The sequence below is a fragment of the Oreochromis aureus genome, linkage group 17 (genome assembly GCF_013358895.1).
Source record: "Oreochromis aureus strain Israel breed Guangdong linkage group 17, ZZ_aureus, whole genome shotgun sequence".
NCBI classification, from domain to species: domain Eukaryota; kingdom Metazoa; phylum Chordata; class Actinopteri; order Cichliformes; family Cichlidae; genus Oreochromis; species Oreochromis aureus.
Window position 1 is genome coordinate 2,444,581 of NC_052958.1, and position 27,632 is coordinate 2,472,212.

The 27,632-nt window shown below is 41.0% G+C and overlaps 1 protein-coding gene across 2 annotated transcripts; it reads left to right on the forward strand.

Moving 5' to 3' along the window:
* The first annotated feature begins 511 nt into the window (after positions 1-511).
* On the forward strand, positions 512-25,800 carry pla2g4ab (phospholipase A2, group IVAb (cytosolic, calcium-dependent)). Of its 2 annotated transcripts, none has more exons than XM_031758647.2 (19): positions 512-793; positions 2,400-2,513; positions 3,624-3,705; positions 3,885-4,033; positions 4,588-4,701; positions 5,843-5,880; positions 6,401-6,533; positions 12,806-12,942; positions 13,319-13,541; positions 13,807-13,921; positions 16,032-16,169; positions 16,400-16,489; positions 18,402-18,464; positions 19,707-19,837; positions 19,961-20,069; positions 20,486-20,670; positions 20,742-20,931; positions 21,489-21,646; positions 22,959-25,800. In XM_031758647.2, the coding sequence occupies exons 2-19, from the start codon at positions 2,490-2,492 to the stop codon at positions 23,115-23,117; spliced, it is 2,238 nt and encodes a 745-aa protein (XP_031614507.1). In that variant the 5' UTR covers positions 512-793; positions 2,400-2,489; the 3' UTR covers positions 23,118-25,800. The 2 variants fall into 2 exon arrangements, with proteins under 2 accessions (XP_031614507.1, XP_039457031.1); XM_039601097.1 differs by lacking the exon at positions 512-793 and adding an exon at positions 1,613-1,633.
* Positions 25,801-27,632: the final 1,832 nt, after the last annotated feature.

The window sequence follows — 27,632 nt, forward strand, 5'->3', positions numbered from 1 at the left end:
TGAGGAAATACCGGAAATCATTTTTGGAAGAAACAAGCTTTCTTATCTACGGAATATTTATTTTCTATCCTCACTCCTTCAGTGCTACAGCAGGTAAATTAACTAATTGTATGCGTCTTTTGGGTTTTTTTTGTCGCCATTAAAACGCCACGCTGTGATTTTAATTAAAGTCTAATAATATTTACTGGTTTATATAACGTATTACCACGACACGCGTGGGGTTTTTTTTGATATCTTTAGCCTCTACAAATCGTATGAACAAACATGGAGAAATGATAAGTAAAAATACTCGAGTACTCTTTGATTGATATTAAAAAAATACAAGTTTGAGAATCTTTCCCGGAGATGTTTAATAAAAGTGAACATATAAAACTCTTTTTTTTTTTCATTGAATTTCACTGAATTAAATGAATCATCACCTAAACCAGTAAAAAGTCGCATGGCACGAAAGTTCATTTCATTCAGAAACTTTTTCAACCACAGATGCCACCTTGCGGTTGATGATCGTGCATATTTGGATCAAGTCTCAAAATCGGAGTCAGTCTGACTGCTACTCGGAAATTTCCTATTAAAAGAATCTTGACCATCTTTTTTTAAAACCAGCATTTAAACCCCGCTATATTTTTATTGTCTTCCGGTAGTTTTGTTTTTTTCTCTCGATGCAAACGTAATAAGCTACGATACTGCTCACTGCCGGGTACGGTAGCGCCTCCTCTCCACCTCCCGAGCAGTTGGTTTTATCGACATGAGACATTTTTCTGGATTTGTGAGTTGATAGCATGCGCCTGTTAAGGTACGTGGATATTTCCTTTCCTTTTTAGGCACATTGATGTGTTTTTTCAAACGGGTTTGGGCGCAGTTTAAAGGAGGAGGTCTGCACCTTTGCTCCTAATGGGTTAAACAGCCAAGGCTTAAATTTTACGCAACGCCGAAGACAAGGAAACTCACAGGCCAGTTTAAATAGGACCGATCACTGCAGGGATACACAAGTAAAACTGAATAAAACGGAACTTTTGCGAATTATTATTATGTTTATTCTACCTTCATAGATATTTTATATCATGTGTCATGTTTATATAAATGCAAATTCATAGTATCCACCACATCTTTACTGCCTTAGAAGGACTAACATTACTCAGCATCGCATGTAGCGCACTCATAACATCATCAATCCTTGTTTGATCTGCCCTTAATCTGCCGGGCTAATAAGAATAATGTAAAGCCTCTTATCAGTGACTAATGCTAAGTTTTGCGTGAAGCCTCTAATCCGTATAAGAATTAAATTGCAATGACTCCTCGGCGTAATCTTTCTCTGGAGACACGCACAGTGATTCACTGAAGTGAGTCTTCCGACCTGCTCCTTGTGTGGCTCAGGTGGGAGCACACTCGCCCAGGAGGAGCCTGACTGTGCTCCGGTGAAAGCCACAGCTGCGGCAGCTGTTTTGCATTATAGACCGTCGCTGCAAGTCTCTTTCGCGTTCTGCATCCTCATATGAAAATTTGCTGCCACGCGGCGCTTTGCTGAAGCTGGCACACTTGCAGGGCTCTGTAGCCTGCATGCGCCCATTGTATGCAGCAGCGGAACAAGGGCAGAGTGAACTGGCACCGTCCGAAGTTGGACCACTGATGCAAAGTACGTGACCGCTTCTGTGAACACACAGACGCTCTACGTGCTCTCAGTCCTCTCAGTAATTACACACTTTGGTGAGCAGCAGAGAAAAGGCTGGTGACCTTCATATGCTATCACTTTTACACTCGCACTCACACACATAGACATACACATATCTATGCAAATTTCTTATCACGATATGGTGTTCAGACATCACAAAGAGAAGGCGTTCGCGTTGCTAAAAATAGCCACCTTGCCACCTATTCTGCAAATGCGCACTAAGCTTTACATTTTGTCGTCCAGCATGTTGCATTTATTCAGGGAAGACCCTCCTCCCTTTACTGGCATATTTTCTCTCGCTCTCTTAACACATGCTTGTGGTGAACACACACACACACACACACACACACACACACACACACACACACACACACACACACACACATTTCTATTGGCCCAGTCCTCTTATCGGGATTTTGTGGCTCAGCACACTTCCTTTTACCCCTGCCAAGATGTAAAAGACTTCACTGGTATTTGCGAAGCGACTTATTTTTAAAAATTCCAATGCACTATAAAAAAAAGTGTTTTGTTTAGGAAAGGCATCCTTTCAAGAGATATTGTAATATGTCCATTTGCTGCAACTCTGGCTAAAACTAAAGCTGTAAATCGCGGTAATGATGTTAGTATTTTGTTGTCGTTTGCATCACAGTTTTAATAGTAACATAATATTCTTTTTTCAGCCCGTTCAAACTCTAACCCTTTGTTTGCACTTCTTTGTTTCATATTTCAGGCTCTCGGTGCTGCAGTTTGTGACAGATATGTTCTCTTGACCTAAAGTTCACATCTTGACGAAGGCTTTCCTGCGAGTTGCTCACCTCACATGACAATGGCTTCCAATATAATTGTGAGTGTCTACACAGTGTGTGTTTACATGACTGTAAATAAAACTGAGGCCAAAACAAAAGTGGACGGTTCCTTTGGCATCAACCGTGACACAAATAATTCTGTGGAAGTTCTTAGTTTACTGGTATTAAAAAAATTCCCAATTATCGCAAGCCACAGCCTTGGATGTAAGCGCAACAATGAGCGTGTCAACGTCAAGGCCATTTTCATTTCCATGTTGGTGGAAGTCAAGGTTGAAAGGGTTGTTTTAAAAGAAAAATATGCATATTGTTTGATCAGTGTGACGTCTGAGTTTTTATCACGTAATTCCAGTTAAATTTCATTTATTTAGTACCATAATCATAAATCATAAAATAATTAAGCTCGCAGTGTTGTAGAGGAAAAACTGAACAAGCGGCCTTTTAACAAGAAGGGGCGAGAGGGGAGCTGCAAAAAAGTCTCACAGCACTTCCTGTTTTACAGATCTGCAAATCGTCGTTGAAACTATTCGTCTTTTGGGTTTTTAAAAATAATTTAAGAGTGTGTAAAAGGCTGCCAGAAAGAGGAATCTTAAATAGTCACAATATCAAACTGCACTGCAACACACAGAAATTCAAAACAACATCTGTTCTGTGAGATTGGAGAGATCTAATATCTAGAAATGACAAAGGGAACACTGTTGGGACCTTCAAGTAGTCGTATTTGAACAGTGTCCAATACTTTAACTTTCATTTCAGTGTGCTACCAAACTTTCAGGGATACGACAATGTAGCACAAGGGTAACTGAGGTGAAAGGGTTGCTGTAAAATATATAAAGGGTTTACAGTACGGTCCCATTAAATGCTCATCTACAGTATTTATTAGAGTCACAGTATTTGGGAAAGGGCTACAAATTTTGCAGTACTGTCAAAATATAAGGAGAAAGCTGTCGTAGCACAGTGTGAACACAGCTGGGAAGCGTATCCTTAACTGGAGAGTTTCACAGGGGAATGGCACTCTGTGTCGACCTGCCAAAAAACCCAGATGTTCTCATGTTCTGGATGTGTTCATTTTTCGCTCTCAACATGGTTGATGTGATTTTTTTCTCATGAAGCAATGAAGTGAGACTGAACTCTGAATGTCCAAATTGCAGGTGGAGCAGCAGTTTTCTCACAAATTCACAGTGACTGTAGTTCGAGCTCAGAACGTCACCAAGGGAGCGCTGGGCGACCTGCGTAAGTGCTTATATAATTTTTGCCTTACAGTAACATATTACCATGCTTTTACTTCATATTGTTGGAATGTAATCCATGTAAATTTACAGTAAAAGAAATACAAAAGCACTTGATGATGGTTATTTTGAGTTTGGTTTTCAGCTGTGTAGTAACCCTGTTGAACTTGTTTGTGCGCCCAGTGGACACTCCAGACCCATATGTGGAGCTTTTCATCCCGACGGCCCCTGAAAGCAGAAAGAGGACCAAGCACATAGACAACGACATCAACCCAAAATGGAACGAGACCTTTCATTTCATTTTAGACCCCAACCAGCACAACGTTCTGGAGGTTAGACCTGCATTTATTGTAACAGAGCGCAGCACAGGATGACAAGAAGTGATGTCATGGAGCGCAATCCCACATAAACACAGCCCAACACTTGTAGCTCGCTATGAGGTGATATGTTAACATCATCCAAAAAACTAGTCTTTGAATGACTCAAGTGTTAGTTTGGGGTAAGCTACACAAGCGGCCTACATATTTACATCCATGACTAATGGAAAATCCTGCCATGAGGTGACTTTTAAAGACTTCTTGCACCTCAGCGCTGGCCGGTGACTTTATGCGGTCTGCCACTTGAAGGCTGAGTTTCCATGGTTTCTAAATGGTTCTACTTTCTAATAACACCGTTTACAGTTGAAACTATTTGGTCTGACGCTGTTACAGCATCACACTCGAATTCGGTGAGGTCCTTAGTGCGACCCATGTTTGTGAAGGCAATCTGCATATACCGTCGAAGTCATAATCAATTTAACTAATCAACAAAACTAGCCAGTTGGAAGAACTGAACACCTGCCACAATTTCTATTTGAGTATAAACTGCTGTTGTTCATGTCCAACAGTTAACATTAATGGATGCCAACTACGTGATGGATGAGACGCTTGGGACAGCATCCTTCGAAATCTCCAAACTCAAAGTGGGCCAGACAAAGATGGAGGTGTTCCTCATTGGCAAAGTAAGAAAGTTAATCCGTCTGACTTTCATTATTTATCGTCATTATGTTATAAGCAATCATGTAGAAGGTTCGTCTAAAAAAATTAAAAACCCAATCTGAATTAGAGGCATCTTTTTGTGCGCCTCTAGATCTTTTTCAGCACGGCTGCTATGTCTAGATTACTTCATGGAAGTCTTGTTCTGACCATATGGAAGTGGATGAAGTGGCAAGTAGAGCAAAAAACATAGTTTGGCTCAATTTTCTCCTCCTCATGCCTCAGAATTTTGCACAAAAAGCTTTCATTGTTACACTAATCTAATTTAATTTTGCTCACAACTAAAGACAAGTGTGTTCTGTGCACCTGGGGGCGACCGTGGTTCAGGGGGTTGGGAAGCTCATGTAACCGAAAGGTTGCTGGTTCGATCCCCAGCTCTGTCTGTCTTGGTCGTTGTGTCCTTGGGCAAGACACTTCACCTACTGGTAGGCTACCATATTGCGCCATCGCGATATGGCAGTCTGCCCCAGGGCAGCTGTGGCTACAACTGTAGCTGTGGAATTGTAAAGCGCTTTGAGGGTCATATATAAATGCTATCTATTATTACCTTGAAAAAACTTAAACTGCTTGAAAACAAAAAGTTTGATACAGGACTTCACATTCGCGTACTGGTCAACTTTGAACTGCTGAATTTGCAGTTCTTCACATGAATATGGACATAGCTAAATTTCCATGGAGCAATTTACAAGTAGCATGAGTGCTGGAAGTGGTCTAGAGATCCACAGAAAGACTGCCTTGAAGACTATATGTGCCCTTTAACTAAAAAAAAGAAAAACTGAAGTAAAAACTTCAGATTGTATAGCTGCTGAAAGAAGATAATGACCTAATATTTTAATTTGATATTTTATTTGATAATGTCCTAAAAGAAGTGTCAGTGAATGGCCACAGAGGCAGATTCCGCACTAAACGAGTATGGAGGCTACAAAGTATCAGCAAAGTAACCTTGTAAGCTTTTTTCGTTACAGATCACAATAGAAAAGTACAATCTGTATTTCCAAGAGACTTCGAAAGGATCAGTTGTGTTTCTGTGTTTATTTCTTGCCCCCTTTCCCCCGTCAACCACAATTAAATAATGTACAATAACCACATATTTAATTATTTTGACAGGCAACCAAAGTGCACTTAGAGATGTCACTGGAGATCTGGTATGTAATACCTTTAAAATCAAATAGTTTTATTTTGTTTCACAGCAACATTTACTGTTTAACCTAAGATCAAACTAAGCCTTTCAGAATTATTGCAGGTTTGAAACTGCAGAAACTCCCCTGGAGCATACCATAGGTTAAAATGAGAAAGTAGGTGCAGCACGATTCAGCAAATGTAAGCTGAGTCATTCTAACAATAAGATTAATGGGAATTTTGATGGCACAATTGCAGGAAGGTCAGTGGGAGGATTTCAAAAAAACTATGCATGTTTGAGAGGTAATTCAGTAAAAAAGGGTGTGTAATGAATTCCTTGAGGCCACGACTATTTGTGGTTGTGTTAAACACCAAACATGCCCCAAATCACATCACCATCAGTTTCAGCATTATCAGTATTGTTATTAAGAGATCACAGCCTATATCGGCCTCTAAATACAAAATGTGAAACAGGTGTTTCCGGTGCTGCTTCCCTGGTACTGGTACTGCTTTGGTAATCTTCCCTCTTGTTGTTTTTATCTGCAGTACAAACCTGGACCTGCGGTTCAGCCACACCCTTTGTGACAAGGAGAAGCAATTTAGAGAAGCCCGTCGAGAAAAGGTGATGCTCGGCATCAAGAAGCTGCTATGCACTGAGGATCCTTGTCACCCAGAAGAGGTGTGGAACAAAGTCATTTTAACACACATTTTACATGCAAACTGTTTTGGAGTTCTTGAAATCAAAGCTGCATTGCTATATTCTGATTTGCAGTTTGGTAAATGGATCAGACTTATGCTAAAAGTAAAACAATGTTGGTGCTGAACTGTGGAATAACCTGATGTTTAGCCTTGATCATTTGTGTGCAAAAAAGCCTTTTTGAATGAAGTGAAGCTGTGATATAGTTACTCTGATCATATTTTTCATTATGGCAGCAAATTTTTTGGAGCTTAATGATGCCAGCTGCCATTCATTGAACGCTTCAAAATCTGCACCCACCACAGTCTCAGCATCAGTCTGTATGCTCTGGTTTACTTTCAACACTGTATACATGCTACACTGGGTCCCAAAAGGTGGATTCTGTTCATCTGGACATTTTCAGTGGGAGAAACGTTTCGTCACTCATCCAAGTGACTTCTTCAGTCTCAGCTGACTGCAGGTTTCCAACCTTATAAACAGTACATTTTCACAATGACTGAAACCAGCCCACTGAAGGAACAATGGGCTGGGAGGTCAGTTTCTTGATCATTAATATGCAAATTGTCATGACCATTGATCAACAACCACTGATCCATGGCCATGAGTCCCATTCACAGAGAGTTGGGGAATGGCTGCAATCACAGCATTGTAAGATGGTGACAGATGTACCCTTAGGCCCCCTCCTCGATTCAGAGATGGTCTTTCCCTTTTCACGTAAATGGCCTCCTTGACTCCGCGCTCAAACCAGCGTTCCTCCCTGTCCAGGATGTGTACATCCTCATCGTTGAAAGAGTGTCCACTGGCCTGTAGGTGTGAATAGACTGCAGAGTCCTGGCCTGACGAGTTGGCTCTCCTGCCATCGACTTTGCCAGAGGTTGTTTGGTTTCCTCAATGTATAAATCATGCCTGGTACTTAACAGCGTACACTACATTACTCTGTTTGTGTCGGGGGACCCGATCCTTGGGGTGGACCAATTTTTGGTACAGTGTGTTTTGGGGTTTAAAAGCCACAGAGACGCAGTGTTTAGAAATATGTGTCTCAACTGTTTCGATACTCCTGACACATATGGGATCATTAAGCGTTTTCACTTCTGAGACTGAAGAAGTCACTTGGATGACAAAATGTTTCTCCCACTAAAAACGCTACGTCCAGATAAACAGAATCAACCTTTTGGGATTTACTTACCTGGATGATCGAGGTGCATAAAGACATTGCTATACTGAGTGTCTTATGCGGAGGGGCAAGCTCAAAACATAAATGGAAACTATTAACATTATATATACTCACTGGTTATTTTATTAGATAGACCTCGCCAGTGCTGGGTTCGACACCCTTTTGCTCTCAGAGTTTCAACAAAGTGCTGCAAATATTATTTAGAGATTTTGGTCCATATTGACATGACAGAATAACACAGTTGCTGCTGTTGGCTGCACATCTATCTTCCACACCACCAGCATACAAACATGCCATATTCTATTGACAGCAGGTGACTTTGGACGCTGTACAGGGAGTGCAGAATTATTAGGCAAATGAGTATTTTGTCCACATCATCCTCTTCATGCATGTTGTCTTACTCCAAGCTGTATAGGCTCGAAAGCCTACTACCAATTAAACATATTAGGTGATGTGCATCTCTGTAATGAGAAGGGGTGTGGTCTAATGACATCAACACCCTATATCAGGTGTGCATAATTATTAGGCAACTTCCTTTCCTTTGGCAAAATGGGTCAAAAGAAGGACTTGACAGGCTCAGAAAAGTCAAAAATAGTGAGATATCTTGCAGAGGATGCAGCAGTCTTAAAATTGCAAAGCTTCTGAAGCGTGATCATCGAACCATCAAGCGTTTCATTCAAAATAGTCAACAGGGTCGCAAGAAGCGTGTGGAAAAACCAAGGCGCAAAATAACTGCCCATGAACTGAGAAAAGTCAAGCGTGCAGCTGCCAAGATGCCACTTGCCACCAGTTTGGCCATATTTCAGAGCTGCAACATCACTGGAGTGCCCAAAAGCACAAGGTGTGCAATACTCAGAGACATGGCCAAGGTAAGAAAGGCTGAAAGACGACCACCACTGAACAAGACACACAAGCTGAAACCTCAAGACTGGGCCAAGAAATATCTCAAGACTGATTTTTCTAAGGTTTTATGGACTGATGAAATGAGAGTGAGTCTTGATGGGCCAGATGGATGGGCCCGTGGCTGGATTGGTAAAGGGCAGAGAGCTCCAGTCCGACTCAGACGCCAGCAAGGTGGAGGTGGAGTACTGGTTTGGGCTGGTATCATCAAAGATGAGCTTGTGGGGCCTTTTCGGGTTGAGGATGGAGTCAAGCTCAACTCCCAGTCCTACTGCCAGTTTCTGGAAGACACCTTCTTCAAGCAGTGGTACAGGAAGAAGTCTGCATCCTTCAAGAAAAACATGAAACTAAAAACAAACTAAAAACTACTTCCAAAAACATTCAGCTTTGATATTAATGAGTTTTTTGGGTTCATTGAGAACATGGTTGTTGTTCAATAATAAAATTATTCCTCAAAAATACAACTTGCCTAATAATTCTGCACTCCCTGTATGGGTGTAGTGAACACCCCTTTACTACACTGTGCTAATAAAGGGGTGGACTTGGTTGGTAACAGTGCTCAGATAGACTGTGGCATTTAAATTATGCCCTCTTGGTGTTAAGGGGGCCAAAGTGTGTCATGAAAATTCTTACCCACATCATACGCCACCACCAGCAACCTGAACTGTTGATATAAGACAGGTGCTCTACTGGGCTGAGAACTGGTGACTGGAGGCCACTTGGGTGGAGTGAACTTCCTGTTATGTTCAAGAAACCAGTTTCAAATGTGGGAGCGTTATCTTGCTAGAAGCAGCCATCCGAAGATCGATACAATGTGGTCTTAAAGGGGCGGATGTGGTCAGAGTCAATACTGTGGTATGCTCTGGTGTGCCAAGAAAATATCCCCCACATCCTGACACCACCACCAACGTGAATCATTGATACAAGGCAGGATGGATCCAAATTTTCATGTTGTTTATGCCAAATTAAAACCCTACCATCCAACTAACAGAGTAGAAATCCAGACTCATCAGACCAGACAACATTTTTCTATTGGCCAATTTTGGTAATTCCATTTGAATTGTAGCTTCAGTTTTCAGTTCTTATCCGACAGAAGTGGCACTCAGTGTGGTCTTCTGCTGTTGTATCCCAACTGCTCCAGGGGCGGATCTAGAGAAATTTTCTTAGGGTGGCAAAGAAATCAAATGGGGTGGCAAAATCAAAGCCTTTTTTTTTCCCCAAACACATATGCAGGTGGTTACATATGGTTAAAATGATTCAAATGCAGTAAGTATACACGTTTTTCATATAAATATAGTCTATAACTTAATTATTGTCTGTAGCCCACATAATTATACACTTTAGTTGCATAAAACATGTGAGTTTTGATCTTATGTACTATATAGCCTGTATAATAAATAAATATGTAGCCCAATAAGTATGAAATCCAGAAAGCTACACAACATGGGGCGGTTCATTTACAAATACAAGTCTAACTTAAGTTTCACACTGTTTTTTGTTAGAAAACAATCACATTGTTACAGCTTAAATTACACAAAATGTCAGTAATCTGCACTGTCATGAACAAATATTTAAACCTAATTTTTTAAATGATTTGTTGGATGAACCCTCTGAGGTCTGAAATACAACCGGCCATTTTTGACTCCTTTTGAGTTTACGTTTGTATTTCACCCTCAGATTGTTTCATTTTATTTTTTCCCTTTGCCTTGTTTGGTATCATTCTTTTCAGCTCAACTGAATTTAGTTGTTTTTTTTCACTGACATACTGCATTAGTATCACTGATCTGAAATCACACAAAGAACTTAAAATCCTAGTAGTATTTTTTACTGTAAAAAAAAAACCCCCCACAGACATGTTGAGTAAATTTTTATAACTTGAAATGCAAATATAAATTCTACATTTTGTAAACATATACAACTATTTATCTAAAAATGCAGCCAATACACCTGCTGTTTCTTTCATTTTCAACAACCATTTAAAAATATTACTAAAACTAAAGTGAGAGAACAATCAGGTGTCGCAATAAGATGCCCCACAAATGATGTGTGCCAGTAAAAAAAAAGTTTGTCCACCAAAAGACAGGAGAGCAGCACAGGGACTAACCTGCAGGCCTGACAACAGCAGGTGTATCACTCCGCTGGTTTTCTACTTAGTGACAGTGTTTACGTTGCAAATGTGCCTTAGTGACATTCATTAGTGCCCTCACTGACACACACAACAAAACAACGACTACACAACAGAACAACTACACAAGACAACACAACACACTAAGTATACACTCCACACTAAACGTCACAAATCTCCCACATCTAAAAACTCGCTCGCTCGCTCTGTCTCGCTGCCGTTACCGTCACTCCCAAAACTCTCCCCTCTTCCTAAACAACCAAATCCCACATGTTGACTTTTTTTTTTTTAATTGGTCGACATGGTGCATTTTTCCACTGATAGCAAAGAGGTGGCTTTTTTTCCTTTCTTTACTGTTTTCGCGCTGTCCTTAGAAAACGCTTAAAACACACACACACAAAAACATGACGACAGTATTTAGAAAAAAGCGTGGCTTATATATATTATCATAACTCTGGATTTACTGGCCTGTAATTAAAATTTAAAAACTTTGAACTCCGAACTTTCAATATGGGCTGAAATAGAGACTCAGCGTGGCTGCAGCTTGTTGCTGTGTCAGCTTACATCAGTCATGTGATTTGGAGGTGCAGCGTGTCCGTGGACCACAGAGGGTTAATAACACTCACCTTCCTTCCATTTCCAGAGTGTAACATCCAACCAAATGTGTAAAATCCGAAATTCCCATGGTGTGTTGTTCAAAATGTGCTCTGGCACAATCATGAGCATCACTTGCTACTGAAAACGAGAAAAAAGCCGGTCCTGCTATGGGCTGAACCATTTGTTAATGGTGGAGGGGGGGACACTATCCAATATATTCAGTTTTAGCATTTATATTCACTGTTGACTGTAACTACGCTCAAACTGTTAATGCTATCTTATTTTAATAAACAACACTGTCATATGCAAAACTGGGGTGGCACTTGGGGTGGCAAGGGATCATTTTAGGGTGGCAGTTGCCACCCCATGCCACCCTTCTAGATCCGCCCCTGATCTGCTCCAAGATTTGACGTGTTGTCCATATGCAGATGCTCTTCTGCGCACACTGGTTGTAACGAGTGGTTATTCATAAATATTCTTAACTATTTAAACATCTTTCAGTATCCTGCTCTGTTTGCACACTACAACCTGGGTTTGCCACTTATCTGTACTCTAATTTTAATAACTGTACAGTACTCTGCTTTGGTAACTATTGTCCATGATGTAAATATGTAAAAATTGTGTTTCTGTTCTGTGTCCTGTTCTGTTTGCATATGTGTGTTATTGCTGCTGATACAACCAAATTTCCCCTTGTGGGACAATTAAAGGATTATTCCATTCTATTCTATTCTATTCTATTTCTAATCGTATATTTTTGGCTGATAGGAATGATGGATGTGAAATCTGGACTCATTGTGCGATTGTTACCACCCTTATGGTTGGTTTCATTAGTCAAACACAGTGCACAGCGTGGTGAGTCTGCTTTCAGAGCTGCTGGCTTTCTAAATTCATGACCATGGTGCAGCTTTTGACGCTGTGTTCTCAGATTTAAAATAACACCTCAACAATTCTCACACCAGGAAGTAAAAGACAAGCCTCACACAGCTCCAGTACTCTGAGCTGCACTAGCTTTCCTGGTGGTGTGGTTTTGGCTCGATGCCTTAGGGGTTGACGGTAATCTCCGGCCATGTCTGTTCATGTTTCTAACATGTGACGGAAGCTCCAGAGGAATGAGATATCCAGTTCCATGCCTTCCACCGTGCCACAACAATTCCTCCACAATGACTTTGTAAATATTCAGAAATGACCATGCAGACGGCAAAAAGAAGCAATGTTGCACAACTGCAGTTTTGAAAAAGTTGAAAATCTACCAGTCAAAAAACGCTGCAAAGCCATGATGCAATCAGCAAACTGCTGCCCATAGAGACGGCAAAGGGAAATTACTCAAGATGAAAGAATGAAGCTGAGACTCATAGCTGCTGTCATTTATTCTGTAACAAAGATATGAGTAAGCATGGGCCTGTCTTCTTCCTTTTATGACTGTTACTGTCTGTCTGTGTGTCTGTGTGTATTTTACAGGTGCCAGTGGTAGCAATAGCCGGGTCAGGAGGCGGTTTCCGCGCCATGGTCGGTTTTTCGGGTGTTATGAAGGCCCTGTTTGAGTCCGGGGTCCTCGACTGTGCCACATATATTGCTGGCCTCTCTGGATCCACATGGTCTGTTTTTATTTCACCTCCTCTTCGTTTCCTTTACACCCTGCCTCTGTCTGACCTATTTCTAAAGACACCTTTTCATTTTTACACATTTTTTTCCACTGCTACGTTTCTCTCTCGTTTTATTTTCCTAATCTTCCTCGGTGTTGCTCCTCCCTGCTCTGGCAAACTTTCCTGCCTTCCCCTGCTGGTATGAAGTCTTCAAGCAGGCACCTCTGGCTTATTTCTGTCTCCACGACTTAGTGGATTTAACTTCCTTACAAGTAAAGTACCTGCATAAACCTCGTAAAGAGGTATATTGTTAAAACACGTATTAACTGACATGACAATATTTTGGCCAGTGCCTCTGTGTTAACTTCCTCCCTCTTTACTCCTGCAGGTACATGTCAACTCTCTACGCCAACCCTGACTTTCCAAATAAGGGCCCGAAGGACATCAACAATGAGTTGATGAAGAGAGTTAGCAGTAACCCACTTCGGCTGTTGATGCCCAAGCACATCACCCACTATATCCAGGCCCTGTGGACCAAAAAGGCCTCAGGACAGCCGGTTACTTTTGCAGATATCTTTGGTATGCTCATAGGAGAGACACTTATACCCTCGGTAAGAACCTCGTACGTGCTCTTTGTTTTAATGTTGGAAACACTCCATTTTCCCCTGTCTGATTTTTTCTTTACCAGTAAGTTAGTCAGTTCCTTCCCTTTAAATCTGTCTGCCACTTCTTCTCTTTTCTTCGAACTGACGTGCCATTCTTTTACTGTCGCAGAACTGTGCAGTCACATTGAGATAGAAATGTGAATCTTACTGACACACTGACGTGTGAAACTTGGTGGTCAGATGATTAACACTGAGTGTTCTCTCCTACAAGAGAATGGGCATCAAGCTAAGCGACATCCAGGAGAAAATAAACCAAGCCCAGTGTCCGCTTCCTCTTTTCACATGTCTGCATGTGAAGCCGGATGTTTCTGAGCTCATGTTTGCAGGTAAATATGTCTCTTATTTTAGCACCTGCAGGTGTCGTACGTTAAATTTTGTGTCGCATGTATCCAAAATCCTTCACACCAATATTTTGCATATCCACCAAGTGAGTAGATGATGCGATGACTGAAGCCACATGCAAAATAACCAAGCGGTACATTTCCATATAATCCTACTGCTACCATAAAGAGAATGTGGCAAGATGTGGTTGGCTGCCTGTCATCTAATGAAAGCCCTGTGGTCAGTGACGTGGGAGTTTGGGTTAGTCCTAAGTTGTACAGTACTTCCTAAATTCTAATATAGCCACCACGCAATCTTAGGCTCCTCTCTGAATATACACTCTCTACTAGTATTACAGAAAAACTTCCTGAAACACTGCAATTCTTCTAAATTAACCTGTAAAAATAAATACTCTGATCATGTTTTGCTTTCAAGTTGAGACTTTTCTGATGCTTAGCAAGAACGAACTCTTCCTATCCGCGTTCACCGAATTCCATCACGCCGTCAAACTGTTTATCGAGGAAATGTTTGTGCTTCTGTTCACAAATCTAAATTGTCGTGGGCGGTTGAGTTTTGGTTTACAAACCGCTTTTCAGCTATTTTAACAATAAATACATTCAGCGGTACACACAGGCAGGAGGTCACGAAGCTTAAACAATGACATACACAGACACTCTTCTTCACGGCATCTCAGTGTGAGCGTGTAGGAAACCGACTACAACCGAGCAGTTTGTTACAGCAGGTTTATAAAAAAATGAATATGTTGTTCAGTGGCACTTTGATACGCATAAGGGCAAGGCCAAACTTGCCGTCAGTCTAGATTTACGTGTTTTGTATCGTTAGTTTTCATCACTCGTTCATCAAATCTTTAAAAGTAAGATTGAAAGTAAGATAAAACTTGTTTTTTCTCTTTTATCTGCTTGCCTAAAATCTCCGATGACAATTTCAGTAGAAAATTCCTGGCTGCCAACTGAAGCGAGATGTGAAATGAGTTGCTCAAGTAAGAGGCGATTGTTGTTTGAGAGGTTTCCGAGGTCTGAGTAGTGTCACTGTGAGAGTATGTGTCCATTTGTATGTCTGTGTTCTCTTCAGTGGCTATTTATGGGCGAATACGTGTCTGTAAAAGCAGTTACCAATATGTCATAACGACATGTTACATCAGGTTGGTGTATAAACACGCTATGAAGAGTCTCTCCTCTCCCGAGTCCATTTCAGAGCGGGGTTTGTGGGCCCTGGGGCACAAAATGAGCTTTCGTTTTGGCTCCAAAGGCTCTAAGAAGAGAAAACAACACCCATCCAGTAAATGCAGATAGAAGCATCCTGTTGATGAGCAAGTTCAGAGCAGAATGCCCAGACAGGTTCAAGCTCAGAGAAAGATTATTGTAATACGGAGAATCACTCTACAGACATTCTAAAGAATTGCTGGAAGGCCAGAAACTCTCTGAGTATCATCCAGACCGTGCACATCCCTTTACGGCCAGAACGTACCCATGTTCAGGCATCTTTGAGTAGAAAAGGAGAACGGTGGCATCATTTCTGTAAAACTTTGGAAATCATCTCTTGCAGTCACACCAACATGGACCAGACTCTGAGAGGAATGATTCCAACGTGAAGTCGAGAGTGTTTTGACAGGAAAGGGAAGCTGTGTCCACCGTTGATGACCAGTAGCAAAAAATGAAAACTGTGTGTTAATCTTTGACTACGCCTTCTTGCGAGGGAGACGGTGTGTGGGCGAGCGTGCGCCTTGACATGTGCAGACATGCAAAGTACTGTTTATTGTCAAACATGTTTTTTTCCTGTTGACGTTGGGAAGTGTTATCCCTGAGTGGTGACTTAAAGGTGCCCATCTCTTAAAGGGCAGCAAACTGTGTAAACAGTGTCAAATTCCCGTCCGCTGTGTTGGCAGCGTGACGCAGGGATAGTATTAATTGTTTGGCAGCTGGTTCTCTTAATTGTAAGCAAGTCATTGTCAAGTATATGCAAGGTTTCTTTCCATGCATGACGTTTTTATCCAACAATGTAGCCTGTGTCAGAGTGCACAATGCAATTATGCAATGCGGTATTACTATTGTGTGTTCCTTTTTGTGACCATAACACTGGGATTTCAATCTGCAGACTGGGTGGAGTTTAGCCCGTATGAAATCGGGATGGCAAAGTACGGCACCTTCATGACCCCTGACCTATTTGGAAGCAAGTTCTTCATGGGAACTGTTGTGAAGAAGTACGAGGAAAACCCTCTTCATTTTCTGATGGGTGAGAAAGATGTTTTCATCTACAGCCATACAAAAAATAAAAGTTTTCCACAGGACTTACAAGCTTCCCTTATTGCTTCCCGAGGAAATAAAAGGGTCAACGAACGTGAGCACATCTATAAAAGCAGACATTTCGGAGGGTTTCTGGTCTGATGCATTCAGGAGCAACAGATACAAGTAGATACAATAGATGTAAGATTCAAACCTGACATGTTTTTTATGTTTTTTTAGGTGTGTGGGGAAGTGCCTTCTCAATTCTGTTCAACAGAGTGCTGGGGGTCAAGGACACAGCTGGTGGCAGCACCATGGAGGAGGAGTTAGGTAATATTTTTCATTTTGTTTGTTTGGACTGAATTTGTTGGGACCGCCAAATAACTCAGAAAGTGACCCGATAATGTTGCCACAAGGCAGATTCAGCTACCGATCAAAAGGCGTCAACTAAATGGTTTTAATGCGCACCAGATTATTAGGCGCATTAAGTGAAACAAAGCAGTCAGATAAGTCAAACTTTACTCAACTCATTCTTCTTGCTTCCTCCACTTCCGTACCATTTATTCATTATTGTTGAATTCTCCTGCAGCTGCTCTATTCCCATGTTGTTGCAGTATATTAATGACTAACCTCGTATTGTGGATGGATTATCTCAGTTGTTCTCCTGACTGAAGTTTGGTCCGTTTACAGCATCCTGCCATGCGATTGCATTTGTCCCTAACCATCGGGAACCCTCACGTTAACTTTTATCGAGTGGAAAAAAGTTAGCGTTCATCCTCCAGCTTCACTGTGTTTATGCTATGCTAACATAGCTGTGTCGCTAGCAATCACGTAGCACATCATTATATACCAGCTAGCCCAAATTCAGTAACCCTACAAACGTCACTGCTGTTTAGTTTCCTGTCTTCATTTATGTTGGAAGTGATAGCAGAGCTAACTTCCTGCTAAATTCTAACAACGTTAAATGTAATAAATTCTGTTTTCATGGATGCCTGGATGTTAAACTTAATTCTCCAAAAGTTGAATCTGTTCATCTGGACGTAGCGTTTTGTGGGAGAAACGTTTCGTCACTCATCCAGGTGACTTCTTCAGTCTCAGCTGACTGCAGGTTTCCCCAAACCTTATAAACAGTACATTTGCATAATGTTTATAAGGTTTGGGGAAACCTGCAGTCAGCTGAGACTGAAGAAGTCACCTGGATGAGTGACGAAACGTTTCTCTCATCAAACGCTACGTCCAGATGAACAGATTCAACTTTTGGAGATTTACTTTCCTGGATGATTGAGAATGCATCAAGACGTTAAACTTAATTGTTACACCTGGTAAAGCAGCAACGCTGATCATTTTACTAAAGATGAAAGAATTTAGACAGTTTTTAACTCTCAGTGATGCCGCAGTGTTCGTTTGACTTTGGGACCTGAAAGACGGAGTTTAGGACCCAGATTCCTCCGTGAGGCTCCTGACTACTGTAGCCGTAAATCTCTGACAATCCATCAAGCAGTGTGGCTTCATACCAAAAGTTGTACTAAAACATTTTTGACAGATTTTTGAGCGCCATGTACCACATAAAATCGGTTCAAGGTCAGTAAGCACAACCAGAATTCATACATAAGGTGCACCGGATTATAAGGTGAACAGTTGATTTTTTAGAAAATTAAAGGATTTTAAGTCCGCCTTATAGTGCAAAAAATACGGTACTTATTTTATACAGATTTACTGAACGCAATCTGAAATTGCTTTTAGTCATGGTTAGCTGGGTACTTTGTATTTGTTTATGTTTTAGATAATCTCTTTGTTTTGGTATAAGCATCTGCTGATAAAATAACTTCCACAGCGCAGTCTCCCACTGACACATGCGTTCAGTCATGTCTGAGAGCCTATTGTCACAGTCATGTGTCACTCTTGAATTTGTTTTGTTTAGAATTATTTTCTCACACCTAGCAGGTATTCCCACCCTCATTTTTTTCTCACTATTGATCGTGGGACTCTTTGAGTGTTTATGTGATGTTAACGCAACAATCAGCTTCCTGCGAATATTCTGTTGCCTGGTGAGATGACTCGGTTTGCTTGAATGCACATGTTAAGGGTGACCTTTTACACTGAGACGCAAAAGTGTCTCCACCTTACTAAAGAATGCATTAATAACAGGTGCTTGCTTAGTTGTATAATTAAACAAAAGTTTAGATGCAGTTTTGACGTGTGTGTTGAATCGAATTAACAAATGTTGCCTCGTGTCCTACAGAGCAGATCAAACCACAGCACATCGTTGGAGAAGACACCCTGGACGACGACGAGCCACGCAAAGGTGAACTCGGATACACGGCGTTCCTTTTGATGGAGTAAAAATTAGGTTCAGCACACTGGTTGACACATTGAAATGTTTGAGCAAAAGTTGAACCCCTTGAGACGTTGTGAAAGTTTGTGGTAATGGTGCAAATTTCATTCGTCGGTGTTGCGCAGCTGCATGGGAGCAGCTGCCGAGGTCAAATCGCGATAAAGTGCTGATTGGCGTGCCTTCACTTCTCCCTCTGTCCAACTGCCAGAGTTTGTAGTGTTTTTATTTATTTTTGTTTTTATTCAGGGTCTGACTTTGATGATTGAAGCCAAACATTTATGTAAATATTCACGTAAATGCCTTTAAGCCGTAAAAGTGTTTGCACTACGCCCTGAGTGAATTTTTAGAAACAGCTATAGATAGACAAAGAGGAAGAGGAAGAGGAAGAGACGGACAGAGAACGGGTGGGTGGATTATAAGGGTACAAAAAAACCAACAGTGTTTTTTCAAGTGACACTGAAGATGAAATAAAACTAGATAAGAAAGATGTTGTGATAGGTTTTTTAAAATTGTACTCTACACATGTCTATTTATCAAATCAGCTCAGCCTCTATTTTTTGTTCCAGCTTAATTAAATGTCGTTAACAGAGATACTGTCAACAAGCATCTTAAGTGCCCATATTTCTTTACATATTTCAGCTTATTGCATATTATGCATTTCACTGCTCTGACACATTAATGACGTATCTTTCTACTGGGTTTCATTTTCTTCTGGCTGGTGGAAAGAATGCTTGTCATGCTGTCAGTCTTGGGTTTAACAATACAAAACAAAAGTGCAAAACAAAAGAAAAACAGGTCTGAAATCTCTTTCCCTCTCACACAAATGGCTGCCCCTCTCTGAGCACGTCAGAACCAAGCTCAGGGAGGAGCTTCTGTAAAATGTTCTTCCTTCCCACTGTCGCCAAGTGGACAGTGCTGATTATTGGTGTTTTCTCTCTAAAATTGTAGGGTCCTTATGTTACAGTGAAAATCACCTTGATTGGCACTGTATCAATACATTTCAGTTGATGTCACAAATACAAGAACATTTAAAACAATTCCAGTTTTGGAATGAATCAGTACCCATAAAAATGTTTTTCTACTTTTTGTGCAACAATGCAGCACAATGCAAAATCATGTATTTTGTTTAAATGTATCTGTTTTAATTACGTTTGTGTACATTACGCATTAGATTAACCACCTTTGCATACTCCACCTGGTGTTACTTTTTAGGTGGGACAGAAAACCAGGAGGCAGATGAGGAGTTTCATCGAACCGCTCAGGCCAGCTGGGTTCAACGTATGTTCACGTCAGTCTTCGGCGACTCTGCTTTGTTCAACACAAGGGAGGGCCGTGCTGGAAAGGTACCTGAATATGTTTAATGCATTATGCATACACGAATGCACGAGTCCAGTCTTCCTGCGTTCGTATTAACAGCAAGCTTGCATCGGTCGCTGTCCTAATCCCCCCTCCTCCTCATTTTCCAGGTGCATAACTTCATGCTGGGCCTGAACCTGAACACCAGCATCCCATACTCTCCATTACTTGAGATAACACATGCTATGACACCTGAAGAGGAGGTGGATGCTGTAACAGGCAAGAATAATACACTTATCACAGTTTAATAAATGTCTATGTTAATGCAGTGAGCGCTGTAATCAAACATAACCTTAGCATATTTTCTCTGCTGACTCAATGGTACCAACTTCACCCAAACTCCATCATGACTTTACTGATTTTTATTCTGTATTTTGGAAAACTGCACAAATATTTTTGGTTGCTGAAAATATCACACATCTCTCTCTATAGAAATAAATATAATGAAAGCTTCACAGTTCACAGCTGAGGGAAGTCGTGGCTTACATGATCTCTTTAAGTTGTTAAATTCAAATGATATTTGTATTTGTAAATGTATGAAAACAAATATGCAGTTCTACTTCCAGTAAAGGACAAGTAGCAAACTAAACAATTTGCTTGGTGAGTCAGGTAGAATAAAATTGATCATTGTTCAGATCCCGATGAGTTTGATCGAATCTACGAGCCTCTGGATGTGAAGAGCAAGAAGATCCACATAGTGGACAGCGGCCTGACCTACAACCTTCCCTACCCCCTTATCCTGCGCCCGCAGCGCGGCGTCGACCTCATCATCTCCTTTGACTTTTCGGCACGACCGAGTGACTCAAGCCCTCCGTTCAAGGTAAAACTGGACTTTTGTGGTCATAAATGATTCATGTACACAGTAAGTCTAACAGGATGTGTATCTCACAGGAGCTTCTCCTCGCTGAGAAATGGGCTAGAATGAACAAGCTGCCATTCCCCAAGATCGACCCCAAAGTCTTTGACCGTGAAGGTCTGAAGGAATGCTACGTCTTCAAACCAAAGAGAGGTGAAAAGAACTGCCCGACGGTCATCCACTTTGTCCTCGTCAACATCAACTTCAGGAAATTCAAAGCACCTGGTAAGTATGACTGTATGTGGAGGTTTCCAGAGCATGTGTGAGGGGGGTAAAATTTTACTGTTGTGGCACATGAGGCATCTCTTCGTCAAAGCTGGACTGGGGGAAATTGACCATATTCAGTCAGCAGCCAGAAGTTAGGCACCTCCTCTGAGTGACCCCAGTAGAAACCACCTTCCCATCCTCCCTTTGAGTAGATGTGTGCTTACAGTAAACTACGAATTCCGTGTTTTTTTATGACCCAAGTGAAATATGGTTCCTGGGGGAGTCAGGTACTAGAAGGAAATCTCTCGCCTCAGTAGGCGGACCATATGTATAAACAGGTCATATATCAGAGGCCATGCAAACAAACACTATCACCACGTCTCCACTGCAGCTCCTTTACATTAAATAGGTCATCCACTCACATAAACAGAGTCTGTTTATGGTTTTGCACTCAAACAGAGAAGAATTGCAGTATACCATAACTAACACGTCTGGTATCAGTTCAGGAATGAACAGTGTGTTACATACATGGTTGAACTCTAAAAGTGCCCCAACGTTTTTTGTTGTTGTGTCAGGCGTTCCCAGGGAGACCGAGAAGGAGAAGGAGCTGGCCGATTTTGACATTTTTGACGACCCTGAGACACCATACTCCACCTTCAACTTCCAATACTCCAACGAAGCCTTTATCCAGCTTCATGACCTGATGGAGTTCAACACTCTCAACAACCTGGAGGTCAGTTCAGCGCTGCTACAAAACTGGTGTACCACAGTGTTACCTGTTGAGCGTGTCACTGTGGATGTTTTCATAAAGATTAAGTGATTCATGAATAGGTTTGTTATTGGCCAACTGCTGTTCCTTCATTTCCTCAGCTGTTCATTCTCAGTGTTGTCAAAGGGGAAATTTTAGATTGACTCTACTCATATTTTGATTGTGCAACATTAAAAATTTCATCTCAGTCAAGACCGGATGGTACAGGCCTAAACTAATTCTTTAAAGGTGTGTCATTTCTTTGAGCTCAGGGTGACTTTCACTTGCTAACATCTGAGTCACTATGCTGAGTAAGGGTTCAACCTCTTTGATTTCACTGGGTGGTCAGGTGTTGCAGACAGACTTACGCTGCCACTCAAGATATTTCCAGATGCTAGGCTCCGGCATTTTGAGTCCAGTCAGCCAGCAGTGCTAAGATTTGGAAAAATACTGATAAAACCTCCGTCATTCATTGTTAATATAAAACAAATCTGCCCACTGACTCTGATTCATCTGAAAGTGCCAGACAAAAAAAAATTCCTCGACTTACTCGTCTTTGCATCGTTAAAGTGTCACAAGCTGAGTTCTGGGGAAGTGTAATGAGAACCTCATACAGGTTTACACAGTTTCCTGTTTGGGGGATGAAATGATTAGTGAACATAAATCGGTAATAAACCTAAGCCTATGTAATCTACTAACTTTTGATCATTTATTAATTGACAAATACTAATTAATTACTAAATGACAATGATTCCCAAATAATTGGGTTAAGTACCAACTCTACCCTTGTCAGGGCCGTATCCAGAAGGTGGGCATGGGGTGGCACCAGCCACCCAAAATATGATTTCCTCCACCGCTATAGGACCTTTCTGAATTTTAATGTACTTTTACTTACTATATGTACTTTTACTTTACTTACTATATTTTGTACTCCTTACTGGCTCATCAGACATTACTCCCTCAGCTATTTGGGTTTTTTTCTTTTTATGTGGCTCATTTATCTTCATCTTACCTTCCACGCCACTTGGTTGCAGTGTGGAGCTGAGGTTAAATGTTTTATGAGACCAATCACATAATGACCCATTAGCTCAAAGTGCTGCTGTGTTGAAGAGCAGCATCCTACAACATTTTTTTTCTGAATGACTCAACGCGTATTAGATTTCAGAACAGTACGGTAGCCATACAAATATATGGAAATCTACCTTCCAGTACGATGTTATTCAAAACTCATCCAACATTATATTTATCTGAACTTTCTAACCTTTTTAAAAATCGCTCTTTGCCCCCCTCCCTGCAGGTTATTAAAGAAGCCATCAAGGACTGCATCACGTCTCAGAAGGAGAATCCCTCGAGCGTCTCTCGTCCTTTTGCCCTCAGTGAGATCCCAAAAAAGAAGAGTCTCAAACGAGATCATCAAGGAAAGCCCGTGAATCACCTTGGGAATAATAGCCAGTAGCTTCAGTCTAAGACTTCAGGGCTTTTGGGGGATTATGTTTTCACCTTAGAACGAAGCATTTTCTTTTTGGAAAATGCTCTCATGCTGATCTTTTCTTTGTGTAATAGAAGTGGTTTTGTTTTGCTCTGGGTTTGACATGTTTCTGATAAAGGGCTACTGCAAAGAAGCTGGACGTTACATGATATGTGCACTATAGTGACTGCTGACCACAAACAGCTGATAGGTGCTTTCCCTGCAGGCTGTGAGAGATAGACTAGAAAGTGAAAACAGAACACCAAACAGGGCAATGTCAATGAATTGGTTCCATATCCACTGAGCAGCCCAAACTACAATTTTCTTTATTTTGTCTGTTTTAAACCCACATGCTCATTCACTTCACTTCACTTAAATTTTCTTGACCGGTTGCAACATTCCCAAATGTCGGTGGACCATTGCGGCTTCCCGCTGAGGCGAGCAGGCTGCATTTGGATCTCACAGCCGTGTGTGAACGCACATCTGTGCGGTTTCTAAATACTGAGCTGTGTGAGTGGACACGCCGCAGGAAGCTGTTCCTGCACTGCGTCTGTTTGTGAGCTGAGCTCTTTCCACACTGAACGTGTGACAACAGAGCATGCAAATCACCTCTTTTTTTTTCTTTTTTTTTATTACCGGATGGCTCGTCTAAACATGCAAGCTTGTTTGAAAACACGGATGGGGATATTATCGGTAACCATTGGTTTTGTTTGATGGCAACTTCTAAACACTCCAAGTGCACCCCCCTCTGGATACCTCAAACATCCCAGTGATGTTTACCCACCTACAGCATAGGAGCACTCCCTGCTCCCCTCTAGGGAGTGCCTCATATTAAAGCCTCCATTTTGGAAAAACAAAACTGGATGCCATGGAAACGGCCCTGCTCCTTCTCTCGTCCGGTTCTGTGTCCTGACTTCATGGTTTCAGGGTGCTTTTTCTTTTTAAACACAGACAGTGTTTGTTCCCCCGCCTCCCAACAAACCCAGATTGCTGCCGGATCCTTTCAACAGTGACCTGCAGCTTAGGTCAAAGTGAGGACGTGATCACGAGACCTGCCCAGAGCTGAAAGTAGTGCCTCATGGCAGCACTCAGTGGAATTTTACACACTACACCTATACCTGCAGCAGTGGAGGCCTGAAATCAGACACACTACACCTACACCTGCAGGGGCCCAGAGGCTGCATGCGGAGCAGTGGAATTTTACACCGAACACTTCCGGCCCACACGCTCTTACGTTTCAGCCGAGTTTGTTGGAAAGAAACCGAGAAAACAAAACAGAGTCGTCTGCAGTTTTGCTGCAAGATGAAACCATGAAACCTTTGCAACTTGCTTTTTTATTTTTAGCTGATTTCTATCAGGTGTTTTTTTCTGTTTGCTTGTGTGGTTGCATTTTTAATGAGTTTTTTAAATAGTTGTTAGCATTTTCTCATTTCTATTGTTCTTTTAAATATTATTCTTTTAGAAAAAAATGGTTTTGGATAGCAGCAGTTTTTTACTTTCGCTTGTTGAATCAGATGAGAAGATTGACAGCATTATATTTATGTACTATGAAGGCTTATAAGTGAATAATTAGCAGTCAGGTACAACACAGTACAAAGACAGAAAATGGGGTAAACAAGTGAAAAATATCACTTTTAGTTACTTAAGTGTTGAGCTTTATAGTAATTGCAGGATGGTTTTTCTTGCCTCAGTACGGAGTCCATTGTCGTGGCAGTGTGTCACGTCATGGCGAAATCTGGTACTGGTCATCCCTACTGTAGAAGAAACTATTGCAAAGTGTGTGTGTCTGTCTGTGGACACTTTGTAAATGTGTTACCTTCACAGCCATCATTTAGTCCCAACACTTGAATGAAAATAAAGGCCAAGATCTAAAAGTGGGTTTTGTCTAACTCATTTTAATCATTTCAGTTACTCACTAGTCCACTAGTACTTAAGTGCTGAGCCAGGGTACTGTGGATACTACCACCATCATTGTGTCTCTACCAGCTCCTGAGAGAAATTTCTGGCTGCTAAATGTTCTCTGCGTGTGTTAAAAAGCCTGTTTCTCTTGTCGCTTATCACTCTGCTGTTCCTGTTTTTAATGGGTGCTTATCTCTTGTTGTTGTTGCTATAAAGAGCTACTTGGTAAGAGCAGAAATGATTGCATGAGAGCTGTGAGAGTGAGCAAGATAAGAGTTGTGTGTTGGAAAGCCTTACATAAAACTTGTTTAGAGGTTTGGATTTAATTTTTTTTTGCAGAGTTGTAATAATGTCAGACTAATTTAAGCGAAGCTAACCAGCTGCTGGCTACAACCATAGGGTAAATATTGTGTCATTGTATCAGGGCTACTTTTAAGAAAGTGAGTGAGTGTGTTTCCGCATAAATGTTAAAATAGCATTGACTATCTTGTGAAGACATCCTGTCGAGTTCTGCAATTAGCCTATTCATATTTTCAATATTGTTTTAGTTTAACTTTGATTATTTCTTTTGTCCCCCCATATTTTACTATATATATTCAGCAATCTGTGACCATGTTTACATGTTACAAGATCCTAAATGGTCAGCTGTAGGGACTTGAGAAGTGTACAAAATATTTCTGTGATTAATAACTGTATTATGAATAGCAAAACATAACATACATAATGTTTATGTGCATTGTTAAATTAGATTAATAAAAGAGAATTTATCTCATGTGTAATCTTTTCCATTTAAATAGTTGACACCCTTTCCTCATCCGTGAGCCCCCTCCTGAAATAGCACAGCAGCTGAGGTAAAAGTTCAAGGTTCAGGTTCAACCATGACCTGCTCCCTTTAGTTTGGCTCATGTTTAAAAAGAACTGCGTCATAGTATTAATGTGTGTAGATGTAGGAGTGGGTAAAAGTCTTTAGTCACCTCTCATTTCTTTATATGTTGCTAGGCAAACTGAAAATGGGTTCAGCAGTTTATTGAATTGAAATACAGTATCAGGTAAAAAACATTTTTGTATAATTGTAACAAGTTTGAAAGTCAATATTTGATATGACCGCCTTATTCTTCAACACAGACGGAATTCTCTGAGGTAGATGACTTGGCATTTCTTTGAGTAGTCTTCAGGAAAATCTCTCCAGGTGTCTTTAAGGATGTTCAGAGCTCTTCTTTGGATGTTGGCTGTCTTTTTTCCTCTGTCAATATGATCCCGCACAGCTTCTTTAACTTTAATGTCCCGGCTTTGAATACCAACACGTTCTCACTCCCAAAGCGTCGATATATTACGCTTCCGGGCACCCAAGACATCCCTAGATTACGAGATCGGAAAAATGAGGAAACATGAGAACCGTTTGGAATGAATCTACACATGTACGTTTGTTTTACTTAAATCGCTTTGAAAAACACTATCTAACGTCATTAAAGTGCTGCTTAAGGTTAGGGATAAAGTGAGGGTTAGAGCTGGAATACATGGCTGGAATGTGTGTTACCGCGGGAGCATCATTCTACTGGATTTCATCCATAACCTGGCGCGTAGCATAAGAACGCGGACGGTCACGTTTTGCGTTCCTCAGGAACGCCACGGGACTTGACAAATCGTCATTATATTACGCCTCGGGAGTGAGATACAAACGATACTGCTGGTGGACAGGACTGGACGGACTGGGACAAAAAATCAGCCCGGGCATTTTGACTAGAGACCAGCCCACCAAGTAATATAGGAAAAGCCATAAAGCCTTTGAATGAAACCAAATGCTGTTGTGACAGTGATGTACACTATCTTGTTGGTATATATGTATCAATCTAATAAACTTAAACCTACACCATCCTCCCTATTTTGGTATTTTAAACAGTACTTACCAGAAATATCAAACAACCTAATCAATAATTACATATACCTAACTAGCAGGGTTGCCAACTCCCAGCAAAAAAATAGGGAACCACCCCCTACCCTCCGCATCATGATGCTTAATCGACGTAATAGACTTGTTTTTTGCCAGGGTAAAACACAGAAACCAATTATTTTTCTACAGTAATTAAATAGATTCAACATCTTTCTGCAACAGAATTGCAGACTGCACACATGGAACCTTCCCAAAGGAAAAGGTACTATAGCTTACTAGGGTATATATTAGACTTAATATTTACTACATACAATAATGAATTTCTATACATTTTACATCAGATGATCACTTTGGGTGTAAGATTCAGATAATTATTCATTAAAAGCTAGAAAACTATTTCTCTGTCACCAGATATCGGTTTGGATATCTGGTGAGAGGGAAACTGTGTGTTGACCAGCACCTTTACAGCTGTGGCTCCAGCAAACATCAGCTGATACTAGAAAGTAATATTAAATAAATTATAACAACAACTTATCAAGCTTAAACATGCAGCTGGTTTCATCTTTCTGTGGCTGGGCTTTCCATTAGAAATTGGGAGAGCTTGCTCATTAGAGACGGATTCGGAGTAGAATCTCTGCATTTGCATGAGCAATCACTGATGCCAAATGCTGATTAGGATGCATCCCGAGAGGTTATATCTCTCAAGCTGGCTT